The sequence below is a fragment of the Gymnogyps californianus genome, chromosome 16 (assembly GCF_018139145.2).
Source record: "Gymnogyps californianus isolate 813 chromosome 16, ASM1813914v2, whole genome shotgun sequence".
In the NCBI taxonomy this organism is placed as follows: Eukaryota; Metazoa; Chordata; class Aves; order Accipitriformes; family Cathartidae; genus Gymnogyps; species Gymnogyps californianus.
In genome coordinates this window covers 5,260,425-5,286,230 of record NC_059486.1, presented here as the reverse complement: position 1 = coordinate 5,286,230, position 25,806 = coordinate 5,260,425, and the positions used below count along the sequence as shown (strand labels likewise).

The window sequence follows — 25,806 nt, the reverse complement described above, 5'->3', positions numbered from 1 at the left end:
CCACAAGAGTTCTCTATGATCTTACTCCAAAGCCATGTTTCGCTATGCAGACAGGATCATTTCCCCTGCATCTACACAGATGCGCATGAATATACAGCAGTTACAGCCTGACATTGCTGTTAAGAGCGCTGTTCTTTCTCCCACTCTCTACTATTCACTGAATTATTTTTCAGTGCCAGCTTGCACAAAGTCTATTTTTAGTTAGAGGATGGAATAATCAGCACTGCTTGGAATGCACATGCTGATTTTCTTATTGGGATTCCATGAAGGAGTTCTTAACCAAAACAACTGAAGAAAAATAAAAAAAAAAAAAAACCAAAACAACCAACATTCATGGGCAAATGTACACATCAAGGGAAGACTAACATCAAGTGTTAAGAGAAGCAGTAATCCCCTTTGTTGAATTTCAATTATCCTTCCTCTCAAAACTGTTACCTGAAAAATGTTTAACCTGATAAAGTGAAATTGAATATTTCCATAAACTCTTAAAAAAAATGTGGCCAAACAATGAAGGTTATAAATAATAAGAAACACCCCCCTTTTACCAAATCTTATTTCCAGTTCTTTTTATTTCTGTCATTCACAGAAATGGCTTTTTACAATTCTTACAACCTTTTTGTGTTGTTAAATGTCTCTAAGAACAGAGTCAGTAGTTGGATCTGAAAGGGTAGATACTTCTCAAGGGCTTTGGGTAGGTTGTTTGGTGCTCCATTCTACTCCTCTTAATATCCAGAGGAATCTTCAGCTATTGATTTCAGCAGCAGGAGGATCACAAAACATAGCAGTATGCTCCACTCTATTGACTGAACATAAAGCCCTACAGCTGACAAAAAAGTCATTTAGTTTAGGGTCCCATGCTTTGAATCCTGCAGATGTATCTATGAGGTTCATTATGGAGAGAAGGTATCTTGGCTATAGGTAAGCTTACAGTAACTATCACATTCTGAGTGTGACTTTGAGCCTACGCACCACATGAAGAAAGAAACGGATCCTCACGCTCCCAGATATTTCTGGATTCAGTCTCATTAATAACCATCCTGATTTTTGAACGCTTTCATTAAATTTCACAAGCTATTTTCTAGGCTAAAAGCCCTTGCAGCAACTACTTTATAAAAATTTTGTGAGGTGTCACATACCACTATCACCTCTTAAATAAAAGTGGCAGGCAGAAGCTGTTTTAAGGAAAGGAGTAAAATTTACACACACGTCAGGTACTACATGGAAAGAAGAACTTGTCTTTGTATCCCACCCTTCAGTGAGGTTAAGTAAGAACCACAGTGCCTTTTAAAATCTTGAAAGGGCATCTCAAAGAAGCTAGGAATTTGTAATTCAGCAGTCGTGTTCGGAAGATCTCAGAAAAACACCAGTGACAAACTACATGGTAAAATGAATGCTGCAACAGATTCTGTGCATCTACAGAGCACCCGTGTGACTGCCTGTTACAGCTCAAACAGAAACGTGCAACAACGTTACAACCATTCCTTATGATTTCTGTACCAGTAGTGCCTGGATGGCCACCTCATGGACCATTTTGTAAGGCATGGTACATACACGTAATCAAGACGGACAGCCCCAAGATGTTTAACAAAGATTGCCTTCATCCAAAGAGGCAGGGATGTAGCAGCCCTGGTGCAAGAAAAACACAATACCTCTTGGTTTCCAAAGACTTCTTACAATACTTACAAAAGAAAAATGCAGCTTCACAAAGAAGCATTGAGAAAAACTAACAGTGCTCCAAAGTCCCCACTGCTGAGGATGAGGTAACTGGTCAATATTGAACCAGCACTGTAACTGTCTTCAGCAGGTTCTCTTGGTGGAGGTGAGGATTTTAAAACCAGCTGGGTATGTTTGTAACATCTGCAAAGAGCAGCACACAATGACAAATTATTCAAATGATTCAAACTTCCCCATCACGACAGTGGCATGACAGTTTTCCTTACAGCACTGAGAACAGTTTTCCTCTTCACAAATAAAAGCTTTAATTTACAAGCCAGTTCTTGCTGGGCACCGTCAGCTGACAGAGACAGCATTTTCTGCCTGAATGTTAATTTCCTCTCTTTAAAGAGATGTGCTTTCAGAGAGACAAACATCTCCCAGGACACACTAGAGGCCTTCCTTCCTGGCCATTACCACAAGGTCACTTTGCAAAGTCCACGGTATTGTCCTAACCCTTTTTAATAGGAGCATTTTCCAAGCATGATGCTTGCAAAACTCTAGCCTCAGATGCAGCCAGATGCAGCAGGGCCCGGCTGCTTTAAGCTACAGTACGGCAGTTGCTGAAGAAACCCCCAGGGGAGTTTATCCAACAATCACATAGCACATTACAAGGTTTCCAATGCAGTACCTCAAATTTACATACAGATTCCTTGTATGTGTAAAGATGATTTCCTGCTGCTCCTGCTGTGTCAGGGATCAATACAACACCATGGTGCTGCTGTCTGCATTGTGCTGCCACTCTGTATTTCCTCCTGAGAGCCAGTGCTCTGACAAGAGTTTCCTGCTGAGGGAGGCCTTTTCTGACAACGTCATCTGGGGCTGCACTGAGCAGCAGCTCTTGCTGCTAGATGAACATCTGGAAAACAGCCCCTGTGCTTCGCCAGCCTCAGGGTGCTTTTTAAGTCACACTTGTTATGAAACGTACTCCAGGACTGAGAAATTCACTGGGAGATGGTGCCAACATCAGGAAGAAGAGGAGCAAGTTTATTATTTAGTATTACAACATTCCTTGCTTACAGAATTGGGAACAGGCTCACCTGCTCACCCAAAACAAGACAGAACAATTAGCAGACAGAGATACTGTGAGACTGTCCTTCCACTCTCCCCTTACAGCACGCCAAGATGTGATGCATCCAGTGCAAAGCGCATTTTCTGCTTTGCCCATATCTGACAAAAAAGGGAAACGAAGAGCAGCACTGACCACAACAGCCTCAGTGACTGCTCTGTTTCTGCACTCCAGGCAGAAGGGCAGTTAAGAAAGGGAACATCCTGGGCGTAGGTATCAAGCTCCCCACCGGTTCAGGGAGACCTGCCAAGGCTGAGGACTCCTTTCCCCTACCCTAGCAAAAAGGAAGCAGTCTGAAATCTTTGAGCTGCTTGTGGCAAGGGGAGGAGCTGGTACCACATCTACCAGACCACATTAGCTAGGGGAAAATACACCTATTAACCAAAGCGCAGATGGGATGTTCCCAGCAGGATGTGGGAGCAGCCAGTATTGGCAAACTCTAACCACTCAGCAGGGAGTGCCAGGTGGTCAGCAGTCCATCCCATGCTTCCTACCCAGCTTGGTTAGCCCGTTTTTTACTTGTACAAGTCTGACTAGTATTTCATGTTCTAACTCTGTCCCTACCTCTTTGATGCCAGCATCTATTTCTAGCCTATCTCCATTGCCCTTCCATCTTTTGGCTACCTCTCTACCCACTCATTTCAGAATAAATCTATCTTACAAGACTATCACAGGGGAGCAGCCAGAGCATTCCTGTCTGTCTGCCATGGGAGCTATGAGCACCCAACATCCAGCCAGTTCTGAAAAAGCAAGCAAGAAATCAGTGCTTTGCTCCCACTCCTCATGAACTACATTTAAAAAAAAAAAAAAAAAAAAAAAAAAAAAAAGGAAGGTGGAAAGTAGTCTAAAGGAAGTTTCACAGGTATCTCATGCCTATAGGGTCCTGGTGTTTTCTTCTCAACTGGGTGGTGCTTCTTGCTATTCCAAAGACTTAAAAACCAAAAGATTGAGTCACAGTCATAAGTGCAACCTTGCGACCTGAATCAAGGCCAGTCAGAGTGGTTCGAAGCACTGAAGATATTAGAGAGCATGCATACCCTGGCCCTGAGCCATGGCTGTTTTGAATGTGTTTACAACTTGTCAGCCTAAGTACTTTAGTTTACTAACCAGGTTGGTATTGCATGTTGTATTCAATTACTGCAAGCCTGAGATTCACCAGCTCCAAGGATTAGACAGATTCAGCTCTTCCTGACTCTGTTTAAAGAACTCGGGGCTTTCTGGTTGTTGTTTAAATTAACAGCAATAATTGTTTTCTTGCAAATGTTAGAAGAACGCAGATTAAGAATCTAGAAACCACAACACGTAAGATTTTGCAAAGTGGTTGCTGCCAGCACAGCTCTAAAGAGAATCAGTGATTCAAAGTGGGCATATAAAAGGCATTTTCACTCTCAGACCTTCCTTTGGTACAGTGTGTTCATATACTGTGCAATGAATGTGTTCAAAGGAGAGGTTTCCTGTAAGGACAGCTCAGAATCTCATAGAGAAGCTGACAGCCTACAAAAGAGAAAAACTATTCATTTCAATTTTTAAAGTGTAAATATCTTTGAAAGCTTCTGCTAAACAGGCTGGAGGTGTCTCATTGTCTTGGTGATATTAAACAGGGCAAATTCTGTAATCAAGCCAATCATGCTCCATGCAGGGAGGGGAAGGAGCAGAAAGAGGAGCCAACATTATTTATAACATCAGTACTGGTGTGCCAGCTCTCCTCGGGAAGGGCTGTACATCCAGGCAGAGCCCTTAAGGAGCAAAGAGTTGGAGAGTAAAAAGGAAGATTTGTATCTGTTGGGGGTGGTGAGGGGAAAGGGACAGTAAAACCAACCAACCAACCAAAACCAAATACTGAGAGGAAGAAAGGAGAAGGATTTGGAAATGCTGGAGAAGGAAGGACAAGCTAGCAACAGCAGTACCAAACAGAGCAGTAACCCCATTTATTGATGTAGCTTCAGAGGTCAACTTTTCTGGACCCCCTTGGGACCAAGCTAGGAGAAAAGTCCACAACCTGCTCTGCCACAGCCCTGCTTTCTGCATAGCTGGCAGATAGTGAGAACAAAAGAACCTGGTCTGAGGACCGGCAATGGCTGCCAATGCTGTGCCAACCATAGACTGCACAGCAGAAAAGGGAAAAGAAATTCTACCTGAAAATCTGTAAGTACCAGCCAATTTCCCCTCCAAACAGAACAGAAAGTAGGAGTTAGACGCTCAGCTTTAGCACTCCTGCCTCCCTGGGCGTGATACATACAAGAATTGGAGAGATCTATTTTGGCAAAAAACTCACCTTCTAAACTCTAGAAAAGTGACTCCGCTCATTGCCTGGGGAGGTGGAAGCAGCTTTGCTTTTCCACTGGCTGCCCTGCCCCCACCTCCACAGAGCCCCACACCCTCAGCTCCACACACATCTTTGAGCCTGGCTTTGTTGGCAAGCAGATCTTGAAAGGCCTTTCTTATTTCTACCCTTCCCATCACTGTAATCTCTCCCCACGTGAGCAGCAGCAATAGGATCATGATGACTGAAGCTTCTCATCCTCTCTCAGTCTCTTCAGCCTCCAAGCTGCAAGCTACCCATTCCAAAACTCCTGGCAATAACTCTTCTCTAGTGAAGGGTGTCAGTCACTAACTTTCCAGCTGTCCCAACACTTTCCTGTGCCCCAAGAATACTGTAGCAAGCTCTCCCTCTGCCCTCCTCTAACTCTATCCAGGTATCTTCTCCACTTTTCACCCTAACTATACGGGGAAGACAGACACATTCTCTCTCTTTCTGGGAGTGAATTATCACTACCTATTACAAACACTGTCTGACACCTTCTGAAGCTACCAGCACTGTCTTATTTGGCAAACATTTGCGCTGACATTTTCCAAGACAAGTTTCCAGAATTTTTGGGAAGTTCAATCACAACAGTTCAACTGTTACAGAAAGCAAGGTTCAGGAAAATTAAATCACTTCTCAAGTTAAACAAACAAACAACTTAGGCATTAGTGGAACCTATTTCTCCTTTTTCCTCTTTCCCCTGTAGGCTTGCTTCAGAGCAACAGTGAAAGTTTGGCAAAAGCATTGGCTTTATGCCAGGACATGCGTCAGCAGCTCAGCACGAGATTCTGGAAGAGCCAGAAGAGGGGGTACGACCTAGCTTCCTCAATGCAAACATTTGTTACGGCCTCCTTACCACAAAAATGACAAGTCAGGGGATGCCGAGATCCACACTACAAACGCCCATGTTGATTATATCCTCTCTGGGTCACAGACAAAACTAATGCTGGTGCACCTCTTGTCACCCTCCTTGGATAGCAACAGATGTTTGTGCAATGGACACACAGCAGGTGGAATATGAATACATAAGGGGTGGCTGAAGTCGTACAGTTTGGAGGCAAACCCACTAGTGTCTTTTAGTCTGCTTATATGATGCAGGTGGTAGGGGGGATTGGAAAACAGATCCCAAACGACACGGTGTAGAACACCACAAACCTTCTGGAAGTCAATTGCGGCCCTCACTTCCTGGAACACAGAACATGAGGTGCTGGGAGTTGGTCACCCTACACACTGAGGGAACAACATGAAGCCCCTCCACAAGTAGTCCAGGAGGTATCACTTCGTTCTCTTTTAGAAAGAGACACTGCTTTTGCTGCTCTGCACTTCCTCTATGGTGGCTGGGTAGACCAGGTGGAACCCTGATGCGCTATCCAACCGAAGGCTATAGCTGCTATAAGGAGATGGAAGGACTTAGTCAAACACTTGGCAGAAAAATACAAAGCCCAGAGCAAGCCCACAAAATAAGTCAAAGCAAAATGCCCTCAATATCCAGACAGCAACAACCCAGTCTCCAAGAGGAAGGCTGGTCTCATGGATAAGGCAGATAAATATCACACCAGAATGCTGCTATGTCTGTGTGATACTAAGCGAATTACTTAGAATTACATTAACAACAAAAAAAAAAAAAAAAAAAAAAAATCATTGTTTGCAATGTTTTCCATTTTCTGGGTGTCTGACTGGAGTGTTGTTAACTCTTGGTTGCAAGTGAAATTAAAGGGTTTTTACTCTAATGTGAAGAAAACTGCATTAAAAGTCAGAACCTGGTTTTGCAGAACATTATGCATCTCACATTAAGCACCAAAAATTAGCAGATGCTTTTCCTATAATCTGTCTGCTTTGATTACCTGTGGTTAGTGAACATACCATCCTCTTATCTCACAGGAACATTGCAAGGATAATTAAGACCTGTGTAGCATTCCAACTGTATTTGGAGTTAATGGTCATGCCAAAAGGAAACGAGTACTTTTGTACTCACAGCAGAATTTGCACAGTGTCCTGTAAATAAGGTGTACACATAGCTCTAGAGATAAAATATTGAATCCAGTCAGTATCATTCACTATATACACTGAACAATGCAGGAGCCCCACAGAAAAAATAAGACATGATTGCGTAATTGAAAGTTATCATAAAGATTCAAGACAAGACTATAGGCACAAGGCAAGGTTGGATAACCATAGTCATTTCTTAAGTTCTGAATAACTTCACAATCTTAATATTTTGTCAAAGTGGTGTATATAGTGCATGTGTTGTGTTGATTTCTAGACTCTGGTCATAAAGATAATCTAAAATTTTCAGAAGTAATTGCAGGCACCTAAGAAAGAAGTAAAAGGGCAAGGAGACAACTATAAAAGAAAACACATGTAAATAAAAAGTGTTTTCTGCTAATCAAGTGTAGTGAAAAAGCAAATAGAAAAGACATACATCTTGGTATTTCTGGTCCAACACATTTTATGTGCTTGGCTCAGCACAGCGTGTTTGACACTTAATTTTGTTACTGATGTCTTTTCCACTACAGCTGAAAACATAACTACAGTAAAAGCCATCTAACAACTCATGATGACAGAAAGTTTAACTTGTTTGGGAAATACTGCAACCATATACAAATTAGTCTCTTCCTCCTTGTCATGGACTGTCCTTCATGAGTGGCGTTGTCATTTGTGGACTAATTACAGACAGGATCAGCTGAAGCGGTTGAGGTTCACAATTAAAAGTCTAATCTGTATCAGGACACCTCTTTCTTTTGGAAGCCATAAAACATCTTTTTATAGACAGAGAGAAGCAAGCAGCCATTTATGTTAAAAATTATTTTTAAAAAGGCAGCTTTCTAGCATTATTAAGGTAACTTTGAAATTAACTACTGTTAAATGCTTATGAGGCAGTATTCAAACAAATAAAGAACAAAATTAAATATTAGGCAGTATCTCTTCCAGGCCTCCAGTCACAGGCACTATGACAACTGGTTCTTTAAGATAACTCTCAGCTATATTTACTCACATAGCATTTTTCCTTCATCCTGAGAAACATAACCTGGAAATCTCAAGCCAATATTAAAACGTTCTTGGAGCTTTTGAATTTACTAATGATCATTTCTTCATTCAAAAGCCTCTTACATATCACAAGAATTCTCATCTTGAGAGATAAAAAAGCATCTCAGAATTAATAGACTAAAGCATAAGCAGCTAACCAGATTCCATACTTTATAGTCAAATAAAATTAAGCAAACATCAACAATGTATGTACTTGATAATGCTTTAAGAGATCTTGACAATGCGTTTTTATAAATGAGAAAGAAGAACAAGAACACTCTCTCAAGTAGGCTTCTTAATCTAACATTCATCCTAGAAAAAGTAAGGAAGCTTATGATATGGCTCTAACCAATAGAGAGTAATAGAAGGATGTATATAATGAATGCTAAGTAGCAATGGTTTGCGGAACTTGTCAGACTCTTGAAATCATTTTGATGCAAGATAAATAAAACTGTCTGATAAAGGTGATGGTGTTGATTTACATGTACACTGATATCTGTTAAAAATCCATCTTCTTCTCCCATGACATCTTAATTAATAGGACAGAACAATATAAAGCCAACACAAGTTAAACCACTTAAATGACAGATTTCAAAGTGTCATTTACAATGTGGGAATTCAAGGTTGTTTGGCTACACTTTCTTAGAAATACAGTAGGAAGGAAGTGACAGTTGTCTTTGTCCTATTAAGCATTTTTATGAATGATTTGGGGAAACCAAACATTTGCAGATGACAAAGATATTGAGGGAAACAGCAACTTGGGACTGGAGTGCTCTACAATCTAGGAAGCAAAAGGATAAAGAGAAACAAAGGTTGAAAGTCAAACAGATTAACTCAAGCTGAAACTAAGACATTTTTGACTGTGAAGACAGCAGAGTCAATAGTTATTTACCAAGGCAAGCAGCAGAGTCTCTACCAAGACTATTGTAAAAACAAAAATAGAAATTTTCCTTAAGTTCCAAGCTATAGCCATGCTACTGAACGTGAAGCAAAAATAAAGCAAGATAGTCTGAAGTCCACTTCAAACCACAGGTCAGGCTAGGTGGTCGCTTCTGAACTTTTTATCTACCATAATTGATTATATAGATAGCTATTTAGTGAACAGTCAAATTCGTTATAAGAAGTGGCCATCTCCCACCCAAAGTCACCATACTTCAGAGCTGGCAATTTTAATTCCTCTTATTCCATTTTCACATCGTGAAGGAAACAGATTTTATATTCTAGATGCTTTATCAAAGCCTTTAACCTACCTGAAAATAACTCCTATTTCCCTTGTGAAAGGCAATGACAACCCACATGCACAGATGTATGAACATCATAATGTAGGATGTTTTGTTCCAGAGTCTCCTTTCCAAAATATCTGGTATTTAGAGACCCTCTCAACAGCACTTGATCACCAATTCTCTCCACTAAAATTCACAAAGGCTGAAAAACTGAAGCTTAAAAAAAATCGTACACACAACACTCATCCCTGAAGTTCAGGCTTAGCAGCCTCAATGTAGCTTTAAATATACAATATCAATCAGGCACTGCTATATTATGTCAGGTAATCTGTCCTACAGTGTTGGTAGTCCCTGTCTTTGCTCCCTATTAAAGAGGTCTACCCCTTGCAAACCCTGCAAGGCTTTGCTGACTCCAAAAAGGCAGGAAACAACTCACTGATTTTGTAGATTCCAGAGACCCTGAAGATAGGGTGTCTCGGCTGCCCCGACTCTTGGAACTGAGATGGGGTGAGGATGATGGCGAGTCATCAATATAGGGCATCATATCATGATGTCGCCTCTGTTCTTCAGCACGGTCTGCATCATACGCATAGCTAGGTGGTGTGCCACTGAACGAAGCATCTGTAAAACACAGGAGAAAAATCTGTCTGGTCAGAGTCAAACTGGACAGGAGACAGGCTGGTCAACCAAGGCACTGCCTGCCTCCCAGCTATTATGATTACTTATCAGTAAACCCAGAGTCAGTGATAGTTAAATATAGATCAAGTGGAGGCGTAAATTTAATTAAACTCATGTTGTCACCAAACATTCACTTCACTCATTCTAAGTCCTAAAAGGTAAAACTCTTCTAATATCTAACATTAGTGTTAATTTAATTACAGCTCCTTCCTTCAAGTTTTCCTTCAAAAGCATTAGCATCAAAATAAATCCTTTTGCAGGCTCCATAAAAGTTACACAGTCTGGGTTTAGGAATGTAGTGGGTTAGGGTAACAGACCCAGTTTTTTCTGTAGAACAAGAACAGATGATGCCCCTGCCAGTTTAGCAATCATAGATAATACATAGCTCAGGGGAGAAACATAACTCTTTCCAGACCTCTCAGGAACAAGACAACTAGGAAAGAAAGGTCTTACATGTCAAGTGAACCGGCCTACTGCCAAAAACAAAATCCTAAGAGGCCCTCTTCTATTGGCTGCCCCTCCTCCTCAATTTTGAGACTAACTCCTTAAACAAACGAACAAACCACTACCCTGCTCCCTCCTACCCCACCCCCCACCCCCACCCCAAACAAAAACCAAACAAAAAAGGATGGTGGTATGAAGAGTTAAATTAACCATGATCACGTGAGATATCAAAGAACTTCTGCAGGAAAGATGAGTAGTAAAATTGGTTCTGGTATCTTTAGTAGCTGCGTACAGAAACTGTTTCTGCAAAAATCTGTATTAAGGACACACACTGAGCAGCTCCCTCTACCATAGATTGAAAGGTCTTTTACCTCTCTGCACAAAGAAATATACACAGAGGACCAAAATTTGCTTTCTGCACAGTGGCACCGCATCACATACATCTTGCCTGAGAGAAGCTGGAGACAACCTTACATACGGGTTACATGGGCCTGTGAAGAACTTTCACCTGTCAATGCCCAGAAGCGTCCTGTGTGTAACAGTAATAGCCACGCATGGGCCACTGAACACAAAATGGTAGAGTTCCTCCTCCTCTTTCAGTTACAAGTCACAAAATGCCACTCTTCTCCCAAAACTGACGAACAACCACAGGGAGATAATCTAGATCCACTTTTACAGTAGCAGGTGAGCCTTATGGAAGACAAAGCCACAAAAAAAAGAACAGCTTTTTTGTCGTATAAGTTTAAAATTACGTATTAAATTCACACTTGAACACAAGTAGAACCAATTTTTACTTGTTTTCACAAATGTCCAGGTTCTGCAAAAATAATAAGCAGCAGCTGCCAAGCATACTAATAATCCTGTTATACATCACCAAGGCAGGGCGGAGGAGTAACATTTTAAAGCCCACTTTCCTCCCTCACAGTAAACTCAGTTAAAGCATGACTCATTCCAGTAAAGGATGTGAACTTTGTGTGGAATAGAATAAAACTTGATCCCTGCGGCTTATTCAGGAGGGAGAGCTGGTCTAGGGAATTTATGAAAACAATATACTGAAAATCCAACAATAAACTCACTGTAGAAGTGAGCCTCTGTCTTGGTTCGTACCAAATACCACCCAGCTAAATAACAGCTGTATATGAGGCCTTTAGGCTGCTGAAGGACCATGGCAACATTATTTTAACAAGCTCAACGAGTTTTATGTCACCCACCCGCTCGTGGTACTACCTTGTGCTCAAGCTCTCAGAGTTCCTCAAAAGACTCATTAGATTGTGCAAGACCACAGGAATGAAGGGGAAAAAAAAAAAAAAAAAAAATGGTGGTACATGTTCTCTGGAAGGGACTTTTGTCTAGATGTTAGAGGTTTCCAGAGCTCCCCAACCATTTAGAAGACATCCTATCAAGCTGATTTGGTAAACACAGGCTTGAAAGGGAGTTGCTGAAATAAGGATGCTCAGTCACAAACAAAAGAGACTTTTAGATATCCCAAAGTTGGATAATGTCTACAACACCTACAAGCCAAAATAAGATCTCATGCTAGAATTTTCAAAAGCTCTTTGGCTAGAAGAATGCAGAAGAGAAGACAGCATGGCCCCCACCTTGCACTACCCACCTTGCCCAAACAGCCAAGGAAACACTGAAAAGAAAAAGTAAAAAAACCCTCCTCGCACACAAGATGGATGGTCTTCTGTTTGGCCAGAAGGTTAAGGGACTGTTTTGACTCCAGAAACCAGAACTATAAATAGGAAGGAGGATGGGTGTCTCTTTGTATCTCTGCACTATTCATGCCATATTAAAAACCAGCAAAAAAAAAAAAGGCAAAAAAAAACCCAGGAAAAAAAAACCCAGCAAAAAAAACCCCCCACACCTAGCACCATATAACTTCAGTGGAGGAGTGCAGATATATGTTTTCCGTTCAGCTGTCCCTTGTGCAACTTTCTAACCCAAGAAGCCTGCAAGATATTACTGATAATTTAACACTGGCGTTATCCAAGGAGGAACATCAGTACTGAGCACTTATGGAGGCTTCATGCCTTTGATCAAGCAAGAGTTCTTTTTTCTTCAGAAGTTTCTTCAAACTACTCTTATCCAAACCAGTTTCTCCTGCATACATGCAGTAACAAGACCATGTTGCTGTGCAGAAATTAAGGCAGGAATATTTCTTTCACTCCCAATGCTCACTTTCAAAATTTATAGTTTGCTCCACTTCTGTTAATGGGGGAGTGAATGCAGACTAAAATATATTAGCAGAAAGGCTTGCAGTGAATCACAGTATTTTCACTTCCCTCACTTTCTCCTGCTAAAAAGCAGGCTTCACATGTCTACCTTCCGTAACACGTTCTGTCTCCTACTGCACAGGGAAACCTATATCTGAAACTGAAGGAAAGGGCAGGTGGAGGACTTGGGCTCAGAGGAGAAGATTTATTCCTAGCTTTGCAATGAGATTTAGTCTACCTTTGAATCACTTCGTCTCCCTATCCATAAAAATGAAAATAACACATCTCAACAAGGAATGAATCTATCAGTGTCACAAGACTGCCATGAGATCTGTGCATAGAAAGCTCCACACAGAATTTAAAACTTTATTTCTGTATCCTCCAGGGATCCTTTACACATTAAAAAGCTTAGAAGTAGTTATAATCCCTCTTCTTTCTATTATTGCTGCATACAGCACTGAAATCCACCTATGGAGATTTTAATTATCTCCAAGGCAGAAGGACCTTCTTGCTTTTATTCTACCATTTTTTCCAACAGAAGCAATGTATGACTGTAGCCAGATACACTGCGCAAGTCTTAACACTAATAACAGAGGTAGACTTGTATCTCTGTGATTAAAGAGACCACTGTTGCTAGGGAAACTAGGTTATTCAGATCTAAACCCAGCACAATGCTGCACAGGCTGTTCAGGCTCTACCTGGGAGCAGAAAGACTAGAGCAAAGAGATTAGAGCCAGGAGCTCACCTGCTCAAACACTTCCAGCTGCTCTGGGTACTGCTATTGTAGATGGCAAGTGGAGACAGCAGCTGGGCCCAAGCAAGAGCACTTGGTTTCTTAGCCAGTGTCTCACATAGGGTGAGCATTAAGAGGGTTACTATTCTGCTGTTAGGGCCAGCCACTAAGCCATCAAAGCCAGAGAAAGACGAAACACAGGAACAACAGAAATTGCTGACAAGGGACAACTAAGGAAAAAGGGTAGGCATACAAGGATGATGGGCTCAAACATGTTGTATTGAGAGAGCACCAGAGAGAGATACTGAGGACACTACTCCATGTGCGTCATGCTTCTCTCACCTCACCAGCGGGCCCCCTTTCTCCTCCTCTTTGGGTAACCTGTAAGAGATCCCATCCCATAGAGAAGAGCAGCAGCTGTGACTTTCAGAAACAAGCCCTTTCAGCACCTAAGAGTAGCTACTTCTACCACTGGCCCTCTGACATTCTCTTACAGTACCCCTCTCCTGCACCAGCACGATCTTCAGGTGCAATGAACTACCTGAGGCTACAAAGGCTCATCATCAATTCACACATTCTGCTAAAAACCTCAAGCATTTACTTCCACCTTTGGTTCTGAGAGCAATGGCCTCCCTGGCCTTGCTTTGCTCCAGCTTTTATGAGTCTGTTCCACCATCCCCCTCCTCAGTTACTGCTTCCATCCTCTAACCTCCTTTCTCATCTCTGTCCTCTTTTCATTTTCTTTTAGTTTTCTCAAACTTAATATTCTTTTTCTTTATTTTCCTGTTCCTCCCCTCTTCAAAACTGCTCCTCTCCCTCACTGCCTCAAATTTCACCTGGCTGGGGGCTAAGGAAGAATCTAACAAATTTACAGTTAGTCACAAATTCACTGGCACTCAGAGACAGCACAGTAACACTGTTCCCTTGTCCTGCTGCCTACACCCTTCCTGCTGGGTGCCACATTCATTCTTTGGAAATATGAAATCAAGTCATAGATCTAACTTGAAAGCAGGAAGGGAAAAAGAAATTAACTTCTAAGTAAAAAGAAAGATTAGCTGCATCTAATCCAGGGCCACACAATGGTTCAAATGCATGTGTCATACTTCCACAGCATCACGACATCCATAGCTGCTCAAGAGGCTTAACAGCAGCATGCAGAGAAGCTTCCAAGCTAGCTGTGCTCCAGCTAATCCTGCTAAAAGAGCAGTGAAGCCACAGCAGCTCAGACCTGCCTGCCTAAGTAAATACCTAGAATCCTGGAGGGGGAGGGGGAGTTGCACCTCATGCCAAAGCCCCACATCACTGTGGCTTCATGGTAAACCGTACCAAGGCTAGCGCAAGTTTGTAACATCTATACTCACTCCAAAACCATTCCTGCAGCTGCAGAGCAGAAGAGAGCTAGGGCAGTTTGCATCCTCCGACTGTGTGTTTCTATGCCAGGGAATGTGTGAGGCCATAGTTTGACAATGCATTGTCTTGGCAGCAATAGGGGTTCAAGGCTTCCCCCACCAAGCCATAAACCACTGCACGGCCCTTTCCCCTCTTATCCCCTTAGTTCTGCAACCCCACAGATGTCTACGGTCCAGATATAGAACTCAGCCAGCTCAAAGAAAAGTATCTTCGACACTTCCCTTCTAAGCTGGATCAGCTCTCTGAACTAGTTCACGGCACAGAAATCCAAACTAAAAGGATACATGCATGGTAGTTCAGGGGTGGGCATATGTAAAAGCTTGTACTGCAACTGAAGACATCGTATTAGCAAAACACTGCTTGAGTTTCCTTTAGGCTGAAGCTTAGTCAATTCCTGGGATTTACACAGGGCTGGTTTGGGCAGAAGTTACCAGAATGCAATACTTGTTTGGGTTTTCGTTGTTGTTGTTGGTTGTTGTTGTTTGTTTGTTTTACTTTTTTTTGTAACCTCTAAGTTACTAATATGCCTTACTGACCTTAGCTCCAGCTTTTACATACTGCTGTTTGCTTGGTGATAAACAATACAGAATCATGTCATTTTATTTCTTAGTGCTGGCCAGGCTACTTGGAGAAGGATCAGGGATTCAGGCCCAATGCTGAGCACATGTAGAAGTACATCAGTGTGGATGGGCTGTGAATGCAGTTGCCTAGGGAATACAGCCGCACTTTCTAAAAAATAGAAGAGTTAAACTATGGAAAACTAAGCATCTTGCTTATTTCCTTGACACCTTCTGAATCATCATCTCCAAACCCAGGAAATAGCGCACTCAATACTTTGCATGCTTTTGCACAAAACTGAGATCCACAAACAATAATTATGCTGTCTACCTATATCAGGAGCCTGTCCCAGAACAAAGATCAAGTATCAAAAGGGGAAAAAAAAAAAAAATAAAAAAAAATATGTTTGCCATGTCAAATCCCTGTGGCTTTATTCTTCTCAGATTGACGAAGAAAAGGCTCCGCTAGGATGCTGAACAGATTCAAAACAAGCTATCTCCTTCATGCTCTGTATCTCTTCTTTATGTAAAGACAGTACATCTACATGTAAAGATGTTTAGTGAAACCTGAAGCCCCCACTCAAATACAAAACCAATTCATTTAGCAACAAAAAATCCCATTAGTTTGCAAATTCATTCTTTAGTATTAGATGAGCATGAAAACAGAAAGGCAAAAAGTAACAAAAGCTAGCTCCAAGCCTGCCTATGGCCTCAAACTGTATTTCTCCATTAAGCACATGAAGAGAATCCAACCATCAGTGCTATCTGATAGACTCCTACAAGGCACCCCATCATTTGCCATAGAAGAAAAATGTCCACAGAGGATGATCTTGCTTACCACTGCTGAACAAGCTGTTTGGGAGCATGGGTTGCACAAGTAGAATTGCAGTGAAATACATAACACAGCCCACCCACAGGAAACACCCATCAGCACACAAAACCAAGGCAGAGTTAAACAAGCAGTTTCATACACTGCAGCCAAGCTGCAGTTTCCCTTCTGCAGGCAGACATGAAATGGGCTCTGAAAGCATGCTGTATGTTGACAACTTGCAATGAAACACTCCTTAGAGAACAGGACAAAAGGGGAACAGTACCCCAGGAAGGGAGGTTTCTAAATACACAGCTGGACACTGGAATGACAACTACAGCTTATAAAGCAACCAAAAAAGAGTTCTGTGAATCCCAGACTTCAGCAGATTTTCCTGAAATCACCATATCCAGTTCAGGTTTGCATCCTCCCCTCTCCCATTGTAACAGGTCATCTTTCTGCAGCATGTTAAGTGGCTGCAGAAACAAGTATCTGTCACGTGTAAATTTTACCCAATATTTCATTTTCTTTTAAGGGTAAGGGTATGTTTGTGTGTGCGCGCATGTGTATGCATGCATGCAGAGATTGAGAACTGCATCTTATTTTTGAGATGGAAGAAGGAGAAAGCAATGTACCTTACATATGGAAGCAGCAAGACAGCTGGTGGTTCTCTCCACCCTCCCTCCCCCAGGGGATCTCAGGCCATAGAGGTTAACCAGTCTCCAAGAAACTTCTGTCTCTACCACAGATGAGCTTACTGAGCAGACAGCACCCTTAAGTCTTTAGGAGATGAATTAACTGCAGTCCACTTTTAATCTTTTAGGTGTGTCAAACCCAGATCATTAAACATCTAAAAAAGATCAGATTTCTTTAATCTGCCCATATATTCTATGAAGAGTTCATGCAGAGACTAGAGGACAGGTCTGATCTGTTTGTAGCAGTCTGTTACTGAGACATGCTGTTGCATTTTGCTCTGATTGGCATTTTCCTGGGGACAGATTTAACTTTCACACAGATCTAATACCCTTGCAGAGTGAGGTTCCATGATGCAGCCATAATGTGAAAGATGGGACTACTAAGACCATTCTCCACCTCAGGGAAGCCTAAGGCGTCCTCACACAAGACAGAAAGAACTGCTCACTAAGGCTACTAAGAGAGTTGTTATCATGAGAGAAAAAGTCAGGAAGCTTACCTGATCATCCAGGAGAGTCCATCTTTCACCAGACAAGACTGCACTGTAGCATGCAAATTCCAAAGATTTCCCTTCTGCCAGCCAGCACAACTTCCCTGCTGCTCATCTTTGCTTCTGACAACTCCGGTTCAGCAACCATGGAGTGCTACATGTTAAGGAGTGTAGACCAAGCTGTCATCCACACATTACATTCAGCCAGGCTTTGACACAGTGCATGCCACAGAGGTCGGCAAGGGAACAGTAGCAGAGGTGTAAATTCCCATGTCTCTAAGACATCCGGCACTTGGATCAGTTTCAATCAAACTAAAACACTGGGAGGGAAGCACAACCATTGCACACCACAAACTAGACAGAGGAGTCCAACTGATGATAACAGTTGTGATTAGGAGGAAAACAGGTTACATGTTTAGAAGATGTGGCCTTTCAAATACAAGGTGTCTCCACAGCAATTTGTAAATTTTAGGATATACTACAAGCATGCTGTATGTAACTAACATTAGGAAAGAAAGTTACCCACAGTTACTGCAGAAGGCAAGACTTGAACATTTCTCTATGACAGCTGACAATGCCTATGTCCTACTGGCTGCTACATGCCCTCCAAGGCACTTAAAAGGTTTAATCACCATCACTGAGAGCCCTAAACATCAGTGAGTAAACACACAAATATATGAATGAGGTATGTTCCCAGCATGACTGGCTGCAAATATGCTGCCAACAGGTAAAGACAGAGAAATTCTGGTCAGGTCCGAATTACATAGGTAACATCCATTCAAGGAAGAGTGTGAGAATACTTAACTCACAGGGCAGGCCAGGGCCCAAAACAGTGAAACTCCTGTTGCCTTTTTTCTTTTTTTACTGTTTCTCCTAAATGTTTACCACTAAGTCATATGGCACAATGTTAACACCCCATAACATGGATGAATACCTCTCAGACTCCTGCCTTGGAGAGAGCAGAAAGTGAATCTGTTTCCATCCAGGGTCTAAGTCTTTAGATTCCTCTCCTGTTCTATGTTTTCCCAGGCAGGCTGGAAAGGTTTCCATGTTCAGTTCATGTTGGCAGTCAGGCCACTGGATGTTCTTGGCAAAGTAAACCCCAGAGCAAACTGGAACACCTTTCCAGTTTTCTTTTCCATTCCTTACTCAGGATTGTGCACCAAGTTTAGCTGTTCTCATTCACTGCAAGTCTAACAGGCAGAAAGTAAATTTTAGGCCTGGTCATTCAGAATGAAAGACTTTTTTCAGTATAAAAATACATGGACGGGTAGATACATTCATAAGTACATGTGGCTTTGCACCAAAGACACCAGGAGCTTTAGCACTGACTAGATCAGAGGTGCAAGCTGACTGAAATAGAAAAAAGGTTTCTATGAAAAATAAGGTTAAATAAAACCCAAAACCAAACAACAAGTAAGCAACAATGAACCACACACAGTTGAAAGGAGAAGAACCTAGAAGTCAGACTATTTCCCAACAAAAGCAGGGGCTGCATTATGAGAGCTAAAGTTTTAGGATTCAAGCAGTCTCCACTCTCTTTGTAGGTTCCTGTCCATGTCTCCCCCACTGTCCTGTAACAGACATGTTTGCAGGGAGCACAGCAAACCACAGTAGGAGCTGGCTAAGCTAAAAATAACTGGAAAGCATGTTATTCTATAACCCAGAGCAGTTCCTTATTCCATTTCACTGATTATCTCCACACAATGCATCAGCATAACAGCACAGAGGTGGGATGAAGCAAATGCGACTGTTCAGGTCAGCACTACTGCTGTGCTCAAACTACAGCTTTCATTTCATTTCTAAAAAAACCCCTAGTAACAAAGCCTAAAAGGAAACTGCATGTACTAACTACATTGGGAGGGCTGCTTCTCTCATACCTAGTGTGGCTCTATCATTTGGCAGGTGAATGGATGAAAATTCCAACCATGATCAGCATACTATTTACTATTTTGTTCTTCACGGTTGTCTTAGAGTTTTGCAGCCACTTCAAACAACGTTTGGCAACAGGAATCTCCAAAGAAGTAGAAGAGATTAGAAAATTAATAGAAACAAAACGGACCAATTGCCACAGCATGATCTGTTAACAAAAAAACCCACGATGTATATATTCCATTTCCTGTATTTAACTAGAGCAGACCAAAAGTCCTGCCATGCAGAGAGGCAAGCTTCTGTTAAAACAAGAGTTTAACTGAACTGACAGTTTTGTGATAAGGTAAGGGAGGACCAGCCCTAGGCAGCAGGGGGTATTAAAGTCTATTCAAAAAAACAGTAAATGTATCTGATAATAACACTGTTCTGTCTCTAGATCTTCAACCTCTTTCAGGATGAATTGCTTGGCTTCTTTTCATATCATTTTGTTTTCTCACTAGTGCAGCTAGGACACTAAGAAGCCAATAAAGCTAGCCACCATTTCCCTGTTTACACTGTAAATCTAGCCATTGACATCTTACTTGTTACACTGTAAAAAATAAGCTATTGATTCACCATCTTGGCCTAGAACAAGGAACCCAAGATAAATGCCTTGCTAGGCAGATGGCTCTGCCTACACCACTAACAGCCTTTTCTGAACACAGCTGCTGCCCAAGCTCAGTGTCTTCCTGTCATCTGGCTGGAGAAGAAAAAACAAGTTTTGTGTCATTCATAATCATGGCAAGGTAGTTACAGAATTTTTTTTTTTTTTAATTAAAGATGTTGAAGGTAGAACACAGCTCCCTACCAGCATTAATAAGCACCATCTACTCCCCATCTCTTTTCCTTTGAAACTGCTAGATAACATGAAGGTAGTTGGGGTCACATGTCAAGGTTTGTTCTGGGCGAGTAAGTTCTCATCTGACACAGCATACCACCTTTCTTCCCAAATTGTGTGCTGCTTTTGCAGAATTTGCTTTTAGAAGTGGAAGTCCTCCTCTAATTATTATGATTGTGAAGAATAAGTTTAGAAAAGCATGATTCAAGAACAAGCAGCACAGTGGTGCCGGTCAGAGTTCTCAGAAGCTGAAGAACAGATGAGAGGAAAGACCTCTCAATCTGAGCTCACAGTGCACTCCATCAGACACCAACAATGCTGTTTTACACTTCAGCATCATTGACTGGCTCATTGCTGTTCAGATTTTACTAAAATACGAGATAAGAGGGAGCTTATTTTGGTAACACAGATGTGTTACAGCACCATTTCATTAAGTCCTGCCATCCCACAGCATGAATGAGCCAACAAGTGATTTTGAAGCCACACCAAAGGGAAGCACTAAAATGCCAATGAATTTCATCCAAAGGAAAACAGGACCACACCAGTCCCAACTAAGATGCAACAACCTATGTAGATGATGGTGTCCCCCAACAGCTTTCTTCTGTACCCAAACTTGTGTATACAAAGCAGAGCTCCTGCTCAGCCAGTAGCTCTCAAAGCAAACGATTAGAGTCCTCATGCCCAGCAAGTCACAAAGTAGTTTCATACAGCAACTTTGCACCAAGGCCAAGAACTGACCTCTTGTGACTCCCTAACACTTCAAGGAGAGCTGTGGATATGCAGAGGCACACAGACCCAGGCAGGATGAGAGCCTGGCTGCCTGTGCAGACATCTGTGACTGCCACACACACACTTCTTCAAGGGCACTCAGAAGCTGTAATTCAGATCAGCTGGTGCAGGAGAAGGCAAAGCAGAAGGACTTACCTGTGAAAACAGCTCGCTCTGCAGCAGGCCCTAAAGAAGCCTTTGAACTATTGCTGTACTGCAGATGATGTAGCTAAGGACTGTCAACAGCGAGGACTCAGTCTCAGGCAAGTCACAAAATAAACAGATTTGCAGGGGAGTGTGTCCCCACACCCCACTTTCCTGCACAAGAACTTCTCTTTCCCTAGTGGTGAAGGAAACTTGTTAGGGAAACACTCTGGACACAAAGTGTCAAGAAACATAAAATATATACACCAAGTGTGTGTACATACACACATACATACACACACACCCCCCAGCAGAAGACTGGTCAGTTGTCCCAACTATTTGGGAACAGGATTTGGCTGTGCCAAAACACAGGCTGAACCCAAGGAATCCACACCAGACTCCTACTGAGCAGTCTGCACAGCAGGATAAGATTTTAAAAGATTAACCTGTACAGCACAGACACTCACACACAGAACAGACACAGCCAATGATGATGCTTGCTGCTGTTCACACTTTCATTTCCAAATTCCGTTGCTTAATAAAAACAGGTAAAGAGAGAGTCTGAGCAGCTAGTCCAGAGCATAGCACAAGCCAGAAGCAGACCTAGAGAATTAGTTTACCCCAGAGGAGCTAGTTCAAAGCAAGAAAACTTTAAAAACAATACAGCAGCAAAAGAAACACTTTCTCCATGTGGTTTTAGGGTTACTTTCTCCTTTTATTTCCAGTGGCATCCCCCTCCCAAAAGAGCCAGACAGCCATTCCCCAAGATGAAGCACTGAAATTCCACAAGGAGTAATAATCGGAGTGGTCAGACACTGGCACTTAAGGTCTGCTTCTGATTTCAAGCCTGAAAAAAAATAAATCAATTATTTACCAGAATTACGATCTACTTAGCAGATAATAGCCTGGGATCTCCTCCCTCCCCCCTTTACAAGCAACATTTTGCTAGAGAACAAAGCATTAAAAAGGAAAGTAAGTGGGAGTAGCTGGAACAGGGGCTGTCTTGCATGAGCTGTCAACCACCAACAGTACTGCCACATCAACTGCTCGTGAACAGCCCCGGGCAGTTCCCAGCTGGCAGGTGGTGATCAGAACCAGCTCCCATTGTGTCAGGGACCACTGAGCCACTCATCCCTTTGCTCACTGCAGCACTCAAACAAGGGGCTTAAAACCGTCTTGTGCTCAGCCAAAGCAATGAGCAGGCCTGAATGCCTATGACTGGCACCTGAATAGTGGCTGTGGAAACCCTGGCAATTAGATGCTCTGCATAAACTGACATTGAAATCTGTATTTTGACAGGAAAAAGAATCTACCCAAGAACTACTAAGAGAAGCTCTAAGGAAGGCCATCTACAGCTACAAAGAGAAAAACCTCAAATTTTTGAGACAAAATCCAAAATCTTCAAGGCACAGACACAGAGCTTCCAAAAGGCCTTTTTGTGGGGCAAGGGATAACAGAACTTTGTGCCCAAATGCATTACAAGTACACATATGGTCTCAGCATCTTGACCAGACACCTTAGAAAGAACAGAGACCTGAATGTTTCTTTGGCCTCATTCAATTAAAGTTAACAGAGGTGGGGAAATACAAATTCACATCAATTTGTATTGCACTGGAAGCAGGTTTCACCCCACCTACCCCAAAATAACTGCTTTAAGAATGGTGTCAACCTAAACTCCTTATATAGTCGAGAGGCATGTCCGGAAGCAGACAAAAATCTTAGATGGGATAAACTGCTTACTGGAAGGGGACCAATCACTTGACAACAGAAGAAATCCTCACAGTTATGCTCTCCCCATCAGAGGGAGAGGATCCAGGCCATGGTTTCTGACTTGACCAGACTATTTTGGAAGGGAAAAAGATTAGCCAGGCACAGATACTTACTCTGAACTGAGTAAATTGTATGTACAGCTAATCTTTGTGCCAGTAACAGAGCACACACCCAGAAGGATGGCTGCGCTCCTCCATGCAGCACCGCTGTGGCTTGCTGGCTGCTCTAAAGCTTAGCTGCCTCATATCTTCATTCCTTTTATAGGAAATGTATTTATTTATTTTAATCTCATCTTTCATATCGTGTTTGTAGGCAGTCAAATATTTTGAGTGAAAACTTCAGAGAAAAACCTAACCCTCTTTAAATGGAATAAATGTACAACCAGAAGCAAGTAAAACACAAGAGGGGAAAATAAAGGAACACTTGTACATCAGCACTATATTTAGATACTGCTTTACTAGACTTTTACAGAAACTTGGAAGATGTGTTGTGTTGATGCTTGGTCCAGCCCTAAAAAGCTTCAAGCAATTTGACACAGCCCTGAAATAGAAGTTCTGACGTTTTAGACTGCAAGCTGCACAGAGCAGATACTGTTCAACAGCACAGTAACTGTTTTCTACAAAACCTCTGCACGCCACTATGTTTCCTGGATTAATGCTTCACTTCAATTTTCAGCAGCATTTTTAAACAACAACTACATTGTCTGACAGACTCACGCACTTTGATACGTTTGAGATAACTGAAGAATTAGTGGGACAAGACAAGATTCCTATCAATATTACTACAGTAGAAAGACAGAAATACTACTTGTAAGTCACTATATGGGACTAGCTATCTGATGTGCCAAGCAGGGTATCCACTCGCATAAAGTGGAAAGCTGGTTCCTGCCCCAAGAGAAGGGTTTGGTCAGAATGGAAGACAGACCAAAAAAACCACCTTAACCTGGGATTTGTTTTACTTCCTCAGAGTTGTGCATGCCACAGTACAGATTTTATATAGTTCATAAAATGCACCCACCCAGCACTGTGGGGACACATTTTATTATAAAAGCTGTATGTGGCAATGGAAATTCTGTTCAGAACATCGCTACCACAAAACAACAACCACCACCTTCAAGAGGCTCCTTTTCTGTCCCAAATAGTCATTTCTCCTCCTAAAAACAAAAACATTAAAAATAGAAAAGAAGGAAGGTATCTTGGGAAGGTGAATTAAAAGGGGAGTACTGGTACAGGACATGGGGTTGAATTTTTGGGACCACACTGGTACCTCATAAGCCCAAGTAATTCATGAAAATAAGACTTAGACCCAAGCTACTTGAGCATATGTTAGCCTAGATCCTTGGCCAAGGAGCTTTCAATCACAAAAGTGTAGACTATAAAAACAGCAGGTGTTAAAGATGCCACAGAGAATGACATCAAGTAGTAAAGGAAGAAACACAGTTCACACAAAAGAGATGACAAATATCCTCAGGCACTTTCTTCCTCTTAATAGTCACAACCGTTTAAGTTGTTAGTTTCACATCAGCAACACAGGGCTTGTGGACCACAAGTGGCTAGACACAGAAGGAACTACAGGAAGCGAAACATGCCTCTTCTATCCTAAAATAAAAATGGGCTGGAGCTCAGTACCAACTGATCATTTTATAAAGGGCAAGCTGTCTTTTAACAGCAGCCTGGTAGAGATGAAAAATGATGGAATAGCCTCGTTTTTGTTTATGGGTTTGTTTTTAACAGATAGGAATGAGAGAAGAGAAACAAAACAAGCATAACTCATTCCTTTCACATATTACTCCTGAATGTAACAGCCAAGAAAAAAACATCAAGTTTCAGAAGCACCTGCACTGATGATCCATGTGTATTAATGAATCTTAACACAAAGCTTTCATGAAGCTGAAGGCTGAGTTCAGTGAGCAAGGTGAGAACTTCCTGTGTGAAGGCAGTGTACCCTTGTACCCACCAACCACCTCTCAAAGATTAAAGTACTCAATCCTCAGTTTTACGTCAAGCAGATGGGGTCTCTTGCCTTTGATTAGTATGCCCCTCTTCAACAAGAGCATGAGGATCCACACTCTGTCCAACTCTATTGCAAGATTAGGTACAGTTTCTCCTCTGCCTATGATTAGCATCTGATGTTGACAAATGGGAGGGGAATAAGAAGGGGGGAAAAAAAAAAAAGCACAGCCCACCCTTGTCAAAGGGCGGCAGTATGATGGCCTGGACATCACATAAACCAGATGTTAACCAAAGGACTTGGTTGCTCAACCTTAGTCACTACCCCTATTCTCTACTAGTCACTACAGGACCTTACAACTGCCAGGTCCCTCTTCCAAAGCCTGGAGATTTAATCTTAAACTGAACCTGAAGTTAACTTGAATTCATGCACACCAGCTGTTCTGCCTCAAAGAGCCACAAAGGGTCAAAGGAGCAAAGGCAGTGAGTCTCAGGTCCCGAATTGCTCACAAAAGGGACTATTTTAATAGAGTACCACAAGGTATTCCTGCTGCTGTTATGTCTTGGTTATGAGGATTTGAGCCTAACATGTGAGCCTCCTTCCATGGCTGCTTCCCTCCCACAGGGAAGGATGAGCACTGACTGATAGGTCCCTAGCAAAGAGCAGCCACTATTCCTTTTCTGTAACTGCTTCTTGGAAACCAAGTTCCCCATGGGACCTGGCAAAAAGCCAAGGGTGAAATGCAAAATTTAGTAACAGCAGGATCTGCAGCACAGCAGTCTCACAGCACACAGACTTTTCTAAAGGGATTACTGGCTATCAGCCACTCTCAGAGGGGGCTCTTTACATGAGGTTGGCACTTCTCCCAGCAGAAGGTGTCAGGGGATGACACAGACACTAGGTAACGGAGGCATAACAACCCAGCATGCACTCACTATGGATGAATCCCCTTCGAGAATCAGGGAAAAGCAGTTACTGCAACAAGAGGGTCTTGTCAGATGCAGTATTAACTCTACAGCTACTAGCAGTGCACCAAATGGCGCTTAACCCCAGAGCACC

At 42.2% G+C, this 25,806-nt stretch overlaps 1 protein-coding gene across 1 annotated transcript in view; it reads right to left on the bottom strand.

The window, feature by feature from the left end:
• Positions 1–25,806, bottom strand: part of BCR (BCR activator of RhoGEF and GTPase) — a 100,067-nt gene that overhangs the window by 39,104 nt on the left and 35,157 nt on the right. The window contains exon 2 of the mRNA XM_050906789.1: positions 9,774–9,958. Within this exon, the coding sequence (XP_050762746.1) occupies positions 9,774–9,958 (185 nt within the window). The remainder of the gene's footprint in view (positions 1–9,773; positions 9,959–25,806) is intronic.